Source organism: Neolamprologus multifasciatus, chromosome 1 (genome assembly GCF_963576455.1).
Source record: "Neolamprologus multifasciatus chromosome 1, fNeoMul1.2, whole genome shotgun sequence".
Taxonomy (NCBI): Eukaryota; Metazoa; Chordata; class Actinopteri; order Cichliformes; family Cichlidae; genus Neolamprologus; species Neolamprologus multifasciatus.
In genome coordinates, this window is record NC_140439.1 from 12,873,392 (window position 1) to 12,882,946 (window position 9,555).

A 9,555-nucleotide genomic window follows, 5' to 3' on the forward strand; every position below is an offset into this window, starting at 1 on the left:
TGAAATATTTGTCCATTTGTCCATAGCTGAACCCTTGATGATGCACATGTATTTACATGGCACTAGTTTGAGAGCCACTGACCTACAGGACACATCCAGATGTCAAAGGATTAAGAAGATATGAGTTGTAATAAAACACAAGTTGAAGAGTTGTGAATGATACATATCTATATATCTTCTCTTCATTTCAATTCTTATTATGAGTTAAAGAGGACAGATGTTCTGATTTTACTCATATACTTCACATAATGACTCGGTGCAAAGTTTTGTTATTGTTAGAGTGAGTTAAGTATCCTTTAAATCCCAAATGGACCTGAGAAAGGTGATGATGGTGACATTCTAAAGACACTTCTGGAACGTGGTCGGAATGTCTGTCAAAAATCTGCACAAACGCTAATGTCAGGGAAGAACACTGATCAGCTAATTTATACTGGTATTTATTTAAACTACTTAGTTAGCACCGTTACAATGAGCTAAAATTGTCTTTACTCCAGTTTTTGCTGCCGCTGCTAATAAGGAATGAGGGATTTCTGTGTATGTTGATTTCCTCACTTATGTGTTCGGAAATCCAGCGTGGCAGAGCAGAGAATGAGGCCTCTTTGTCTCCTGCCTTCTCATTGGCTGACCTCCACTCCCGGTCCCTCCGCCCCCAACCCCCTATAACCCCGACCACCCTTTAGTTACAAGTTTTGCAACACATTCCTCGCAAACAGTGTTGCAAAAGTATCAGTCTATCAGTCAACACATTTGTGAATATTTTTTTTCTGTAACTACATTTAAAACACGTGTGCAGTGTGTAGAGAAAAATATGTACAGGTGGAAATTTCAAAGTACACGTTCACATTTTTTCTAAAAATTGTTCCTTTTTATTCTATAACTTCTCATATTTTGCAACAATACTTTCATACATTCCCAGCTTTTATAACCAGTGGGTGCAGTGTGGTCGGCACCAGCTCTGCTGCCCTCTGAAGGTTTCGCCAGCAGCTCAAAAGCACTTACCCTCCACCTGCAGAAGAGTGAACTGTATGTCTTCCTCTGCTGTAACAAATACACAGCCCCCCCTCCTACACCACTGGAAACTTCCACTGCTCCTAAACTCCTTTGATGAGCCCAAAAGTGTACCTCACATCCACACAATAATTCACCTATTAATTGATAAGCAGTTTGCTTCAGCACACAGTCAACCAACACAGTCACCAAATAACAGTGTCGGCGATATGGGATTTATTCATCTAAAAATCATTAAAAAACAAAGTATTTCAGACTAAAATGAGTTGAAATATAAAAAAAAATGAAATGCATGCCATTATATGTTTGTATATCCACAATATAAAGGTTGTTTGTCATAAATCAACACTAATCTTTTTGAGACTGACATTAAAATATCAGCGCTGAACTCGTTTAAAGCCTGAGTCTTCCTTCTGCAATGCAGTTGAATGTCTCCTGAGTCATGGGTATGTAGCCCTTATTATCTTCCAGGTAAAACAGAGGATCCTTGATGAGAGCAGGGTTAAAACCTTCCTCTGCCAGCTTCACCTTCATCTGCTTAAAGGTGCCCGTCACTACCAATGCATCCTGCCAGAGAAAAATAAAATGGTTACGGGATTATTGCTAAGATATATGCAGATATATCTTAATGTGATCATTCTTTGAACTTTATTTACCTGTACGCGAACGAAGCGTGGTCTTGCGTAACTGGGCAAGTAGTTTTTGACATGCTGATATAAAGCTTTGCCATCAAAGTCCATATTTTCTTTCAGTTTCACTGCTGCCATTCCAATTCTTCCCTCATGTCCTATTCAGTGAAGGTCAAAGTAAAAAGAAGAAAAAATACCCCTCAGAATCCTGACATTAATCCCAAAATTCAGAGTTTTTCCTCAGTATGTCAGAAATATGCGATCAATCTCAGAATTCCAAGAAAAAACTTCTGAATTCTGAGTTTTTTTCTTAGAATTCTGGAAAAAAAGATGTTTGTAATATTTATGAGACGTACATCACAATAATCTTGCTTTTAGTGTCATTATTACCTGCCACCTTCACACCATAGACATTAGCCTCTTCAACAAAGTCAACTGCGAGCAGGTGGTCAGCCACCTCTGTGGTTGCCACATTTTCTCCTTTCCACCTGTAACAGATATAATACCACAATTCTGAAATGATATATCTCAAAATGACGGTTTTACTGTTTTTTCTATAGCTTTCTACAGCAACCAACCGACCAAACTGGTGAGGTTTTCCATACTGAAAGAAGATAGCGCGAAACATGTTTTTAAAACTTTAACTTTAAGCACTTATTTTTTAAATCTCGCTTCACAGACAGTGTTACATCTATGTCAGTTTTTTAGACCAGAATAAAGTGTTTCATGTCTACTTTAAGACAAAAAACAATCTCTGGTACTCCTTGTCCTGACCTTTCACGCGGATTGTCAAATTAATTTATTATGTTTCACAGACCTGAAAGTGTCTCCAATGCGGTCTTGAAAGAAGATGAATCCCTCGTCGTCAATCTTTAGAAGGTCGCCACTGTTAAAGTACATGTCACCCTTCTCAAACACATCTCTTAGCTTCTTCTTGTCTGTCTGCTGCTTGTCCTTGGCATAGCCACTGAAGGGTGTTCTTTTTCCAATCTTTGCCACAAGGAGACCAGTTTCTCCTGGTAAAAGTAACAGTATACGTTTAAGTAGTAGCTTAAAAGTCAAGACGGCACTTTAGGAAACAGGCTCACCTCTTGGGACTTCAACACAAAATCCTCTAGAGTCTCTGACTGGCTCCTCTTTTTCTGTGTCAAACCTTATGAGGGCATATTTGCATGCCATCTGAAACAGTTCAGAAATAAGAACATTGAAGAGAAAAAGGAGAGTCATATCATTTGCATATACTATATAGGCTGTATACACCAGCAAACATTTGAAAAAAAAAAGAAAAAAGAAAACCCACTACAGTCGTGTGAAAAAGAAATTTCACCCACTCTTCACGTCAAAGATTTTACGCATCAAGACAAAATAAAATATATTAATCTGGTTTGGAATAGGTTTTACAATCAAGTAAATACAACATCAGACGAGTAACAAGACACAACATGTTACATTGTCATTAGCTGTTTAACACAGGCTCAGCTAAAATGCAGAAGCAGTGTGTGGAAGAAGGAATTAGCAGACAAGCAGACATTTCTGCAGTTTGCTGGTCTGGAGCATTTAAGTGTTGTGTTAACAGGATGCCAAAGAGGAAAGACATCAGCAGTGATCTTATAGAAGCAATTTTGGTTGCACATCAGTCTGGGAAGGGTTACAAGGCAACTTCCCAAAAATCGGAAATCCATCATTCTGCAGTAAGAAGATTATTCACAAGTGGCAAAAAAATAAAAACAGTTTTCAGTCTTTGCAGGAGTGGACGTTTAAGTAAAATCGCCTCAAGCTCAGACTTAATGTTTAGAGCAACTACAGAAAAAAAAAGTTGGAATGGCCAAGTCAAAATCCAGACCTGAACTTCACTGAAATGCTGTGGTTGGACCCTAATAGATCAATGCATAAATGAATGCTCCCAAACCTCAACAGCCTAGAATGACGTTGTAAAAAAGAGTGGACTAATTATCTTTAGAATTGAAAGAGGGTGTGCTTTCTTTTTCACATGGCTATATCTCCCAATCTACATCTTACTTTGTAGAGAAAATGTTCTCTGCCAATAGCTCCAACTTTCCCAACATAGTTGATAAAGCCAACATTCCCTTCAGTTGCTCCGTAGCATTCACAGATACAAATGTTCCCAAATCGCTCCAGGAACTCAACCCAGGTGTCTTCCCTTATTCCGTTCCCTACGGCCAGTCGGACCTTATGATCCTTGTCATTGTCTCTCTAAAAGAAGGCCAAAGGAGAGGTGCGAACATAAACAATGACCATAAGAAACATTGCTCCTGACTGAAGCAGGTTGGTAGAAATTATTAAAACAGTTTGAGCTTCTAATGCACATCCCAATATTGTCATTACTATGACCTTAAATTTGTGTTTACCTTCGGTGTGTTGCAGAGGTAGCGCATAACCTCGCCTATGTACTGGATGACAGTCACATTGTACTTTCTACAGTCATTCCAAAAGTTGGAGGCAGAGAACTTGCTTCTCAAAACAACAGTGGTGCCTAAAAATGGAAAGATACAGAGTTCTGCAAATATGCCGCTTCATGCTAAGAGTTCAGTGTTGTAAACTCTGCAAGGTGAACTTTAGGAGTTCAAAGTACAAACTATAGAAGCGGGTGTAGTTGGGGTCATGGGGTTGGTTTAACCTGCAATAAATCCAGGTGAAATCTTGATTTGTGGTTTTATTTTTAGGTAATGTTTTATGTATTACCTTTTTCTATAGCTCCACAAAGTCCCACAAGAAAGCCAGCGGTGTGGTACAGAGGCAGATATATGTAGACAATATCGTCTGAGCGCACACCAGCAAAGGTCAGGGCAAAAGCTGGCATCCAAACCCTCTTGTGGTTAATCACAGCTGCTTTTGGAAGCCCTATAAGAGCAGATGTAGTACAGTTTTATTGTCATCCTTTTACTCAACCTCTGCATGATAATTATATGAACATAGATTAGAAGTCGAGGCCAGATAAGCCCTCGAGGTTACCTGTGGTTCCTGATGTGTAGATGTACACCGCAGGGCTCTTGATGTTAATGCTGGCCCTGAGCTGAGGGGACAGGGGCTCGTCTGACTCCATCTGAATTTTGTCAGAGAGGCTTTCGATGCCGTCCACATGACAGTGCTCACGGAGGATAAACACACGGATACCCTGCTGCTTCAAAGTGGGCAGCACCTCCTCTATTGCTCCTTGAAGGTCTGAGAGCGAGGGAGGTAAAAAGAAAAGAGGTGCTGATCAGTTATTACAGGGTTATATACGTAAATGTGTGTTTAATAAACAGACTATCATAAGTTTTAATGGTGAAATTAATAAGATATACCCATGCAACTTTAGTGCAGTCCAAACCTCCCAGATTAAAAAAAATAGTCAAAGATACAAAAATATTAACATTAACATTAATTAATTAATTAAACAATATGATCACATGATATTAAAAAACGAAAGATATGCAGCACGTTTAAAGTTCATTTCATTAAAACAAACGCCAACAGCTTACTGCAGTATTTACGCAGCTTACCAGCGCCAGCGATCAGGACTTTGGCTTCACAGCAGGAGAAACAGTGCAGCAGGGATTTGGATCTTATGTTGACGTTGAGAAAGGAAGCTGTACATCCCAGCTTGGACAGTGCGAGCCAGATCCATACAAACCACGGCTCGTTGCCCAAGAAGAGGGCTACTGTGTCTCCCTCCTTGAGGTGGGCATGCGTTAACAGAGCCCTGGCCACTTTGTTGCTTTCTCTGTCGGCTTGGCTGTACGTGTAGGAGCTTTCCTCGTAAACTATGAACTTCTTATGCGGATGCTCCGCCACTTTGTCCTGAAAACGATCTAAAATACTGTAAAACTTTTTCTCAATTCTGCTCATGCGTATACCGACATAAATGGAAAGAAATGTGTATCTTAAATCTTTCAAAAAATAAGGATTCCGGAAGTAAATCAGTAAGGGCAAGACTGCCAACGCGGTGCACAAAATATATGCAAGCATTTTTGTTTTTTAAAAAAGACGAATATGTCAGACCTGCTGCTGGATTCATACATCACCTTTCAACGGATTCCAGCCGTTGGATCATTTCCGTTTACGCCTCCTGAACTTTGAACGAGTTTGAGAGTTCGAGGGGTTCAAATGGAACGACGTAACCCCCCTTTGCCTGCTGTGATTTGTGAGTCTCTTTCTTACGTTTTTCCTTTTTCTTTTTTGGCTGGGGAGGAATCACATGAACTCGATGTAGCAGTAATAAAGTATTTAAAAAAACTGAGGAATATTATTCAACTTGTTAATTGTAGTTAACAACAAGGCCATATTCAGGAATGCAGGGACCCAGGGTAATACATTTTCAACCTCATCCCAGCACCCCCTATTAGACACGCTGCTCCACCGTGTGGACGTCACCTTTTGTCTCTCTTAAGGCCGCTTTTATGGAAATAAAAAAGAAAATTCTTGATTAAGTTGCAGTAAGCTGCGATACCAGCAGAGGGCGATATTCTATTTCAAGCCAACGCGAAAATAGTCGTTGGAAGACGTTTAAAGAGGGATGGCTAACACATTTACATGTCAATACATAGATTTGTGACACTTAGCGTGTTTTGAGTCTATATTTAATGTGCTGTCTTGTATAGTTAGCACAGGGGTCACCAACCTTTTTGAAACTGAGAGCTACTTCAAGGGCGACCAGTTTGATACACACTTCTGAAATAACAAATTTGCTCAATTTACTTTTAACTATTTGTTATCATTAATAATTAATTATATTCATGTATGTAGAGAAACTGATTGTATTAGTAATTTCTCACAATAATTATAAACAATGTTTTAACAAGGTAGGGAACAGATAAATATCAATATGCAACAGTTTATTTCTATAAATCTCTGCACGTATTTACATTTTCAAATGATCACTTCTACAACATTTTCACTTGCCACTAACAATTTTTTAAACAAATCATGCACTACATTGCACCATGTTTGCACAGATTATCAAATATGTATCATACAAAAAACAACTTTTAGATTTTACTTGTCACCATTTAAAAAAAAAAAATTATCAAATGTTGCATTTAACGAACACATTCTTTTTTTCAATAATTAAATGTAACTGTTTCATGACAAGGCCTTCTCTGTAAATGCACAGAGGAAATGTTCTTCTGGGTTTTAAATCCATTTAAAACACTTATGTCAGCAACAGTCTTACCTTTGCCTTGTAGGCAAGGCAAGGCAAGACAAGTTTATTTGTATAGCACAATTCAACAACAAGGTGATTCAAAGTGCTTTACAGAGACATTAGAAACAAAAACAAATAAAAAGCATGATTTAAAATTGATTAAAACAAGCAAACAAACTAACTAATTAACAAACAAACAAACAAACAAAACAGTATATAAAATCAAAACAGATAAAATCAGAACAGTAGATAAAATCAGTAATTAAAATGTGAGTTTTGAAATTTAAGCCTAAGTGTGGATTTGGTGCTTTATTCAAATGCAGCTGAGAACAGGTGAGTCTTCAACCTGGATTTAAATAAACTGAGTGTTTCAGCTGATCGGAGGCTTTCTGGGAGTTTGTTCCAGATATAAGGAGCATAAAAGCTGAATGCGGCTTCTCCGTGTCTGGTTCTGACTCTGGGAACTGATAAAAGACCGGATCCAGATGACCTGAGGGATCTGGAAGGTTCATACTGGGTCAGGAGGTCACTGATGTATTTTGGTCCTAAACCATTCAGAGCTTTATAGACCAGCATCAGAACTTTAAAGTCTATCCTCTGACGGACAGGCAGCCAGTGTAAAGACCTCAGAGCTGGACTGATGTGGTCCACTTTTTTGGTCTTAGTGAGGACTCGAGCAGCAGAGTTCTGAATGAGCTGTAGTTGTCTGACTGATTTTTTAGGTAGACCTGTAAAGATGCTGTTACAGTAATCAAGCCTACTAAAGATGAATGCATGGACTAGTTTTTCCAGGTCCTGTTGAGACATCAGATCTTTTATCCTTGATATATTCTTGAGGTGATAGTAAGCTGATTTTGTTATTGTCTTGATGTGTTTTTCTAAGTTTAGGTCTGCATCCATCACTACACCCAAATTTCTCGCCTGGTTTGTGGTTTTTAGGTGTATAGACTGAAGTTCTCTGGTGACCTGTAATCGTTTTTCTTTGGCGCCAAAGACTATTACCTCAGTTTTGTTTTTGTTTAGCTGGAGAAAATTGTGGCACAACCAGTCATTAATTTCCTCAATGCATTTACCAAGAGCCTGTACAGGGCCTTGGTCTCCTGGTGACATTGTGATATATATTTGTGTGTCATCTGCATAGCTATGGTAGTTTATTTTGTTGTTCTTTATAATCTGTGCCAGTGGGAGCATGTAAATGTTAAACAGAAGGGGTCCCAGGATGGAACCTTGGGGAACTCCACATGTGATACTTGTCTGCTCAGATGTGAAGTTACCTATTGATACAAAGTATTTCCTGTTTTCTAAGTATGTTTTGAACCAGTTTAGTACAGTTCCTGAAAGACCTGTCCAGTTCTCCAGTCGTTTGAGTAATATGTTGTGGTCAACTGTATCAAATGCTGCACTGAGATCCAGTAAAACTAAGACTGACATTTTTCCACTGTCTGTATTCAGACATATGTCATTAAACACTTTGGTCAGAACGGTTTCAGTGCTGTGGTTCTGTCTAAAACCTGACTGGAAGGCATCATAGCAGTTATTCTGTTTTAAGAAGTAATTGAGCTGTTGAGAAACTGCTTTTTCAATGATCTTACTTAAAAATGGAAGATTTGAGATCGGCCTGTAGTTGTTCATTTGTGTCTTGTCAAGATTGTCCTTTTTTAGTATAGGTTTTATTACAGCAGTTTTTAGTGATTCTGGAAACACACCTGATAATAAAGAAAAAATGACGATCTGTAACAGGTCTGACTCTAAAGTCTTTGAGACCTTTTTGAAAAAACTTGTTGGCAGGACATCTAAACAGCAAGAGGAGGAGTTCAGTTGACCTAAGATGTCCTCCAGGTCTTTGCTGTTAATCGGGTGAAACTGTTTCATGGTGTTTAAACAGTTTTTCGGTGGACACAGTGCATATTCTGGATCTGCTGTTGATGTACCAATTGCTTGTCTAATCTTTTGGATTTTTTCTGTGAAGAATTTGGCAAAGTCATTGCAGGCCATGGTCGAATGAAGTTCAGCTGCCACTGACACAGGAGGGTTTGTTAGCCTGTCAACTGTAGAAAATAAGACCCGAGCATTATGACTGTTTTTGGTGATGATGTCAGAGAAGTAGGACCTCCTTGCACTCCTCAGTTGTAAATTATAATTGTGAAGTTTCTCTTTATAGATGTCATAATGAACCTGGAGGTTTGTTTTTCTCCATCTGCGCTCAGCTTTCCTACACTCTCTTTTTTCATTTTTCACTAGTGTGGAGTTTCTCCATGGAGACTTCTTCCTTCCAGAGATAACCTTCACCTTAATGGGAGCAATTGTATCCATTACATTTAACATTTTAGCATTGAAGCTATTGACGAGCTCATTGACTGAACCTCTGGACAGGTCAGGTGTTAATGGGAAGACCTGGTTAAATATCTCACTACTGTATTCAGTTATACACCGTTTTGTGATCACTGCTGTTGATATATTTGTGTGGGCTGAGATTTTACTTTCAAAGAAAACACAGTAATGATCAGACAGGCCCACATCAGACACAGTAACCTTTGAAATGCTCAGGCCCTTGGAGATCAGTAGGTCAAGAGTGTGTCCTCTATTATGTGTGGGCTCTGTTACATGCTGAGTCAGCCCAAAGTTGCCCAGAGTGTTACTCAGGTCTTTAGTCCCTTTGTCCTGAGGGTTGTCCACATGGATGTTAAAGTCCCCAACAATAATTACACAGTCGAAATCAACACAGATCACAGACAGCAGTTCACTGAGATCATTAAAAAAGTCTGTGCAGTATTT

At 38.9% G+C, this 9,555-nt stretch overlaps 1 protein-coding gene across 1 annotated transcript; it reads right to left on the minus strand.

Annotated features, from left to right (window-relative positions):
* Positions 1–843: 843 nt before the first annotated feature.
* Positions 844–5,702, minus strand: LOC146525415 (long-chain fatty acid transport protein 2-like). Its single transcript, XM_085157466.1, has 10 exons — positions 5,141–5,702; positions 4,611–4,820; positions 4,341–4,499; positions 4,007–4,131; positions 3,657–3,851; positions 2,726–2,816; positions 2,455–2,653; positions 2,028–2,125; positions 1,665–1,795; positions 844–1,575 (listed from the first exon to the last, which is right to left on the minus strand). The coding sequence occupies exons 1-10, from the start codon at positions 5,604–5,606 to the stop codon at positions 1,402–1,404; spliced, it is 1,848 nt and encodes a 615-aa protein (XP_085013592.1). The 5' UTR covers positions 5,607–5,702; the 3' UTR covers positions 844–1,401.
* Positions 5,703–9,555: the final 3,853 nt, after the last annotated feature.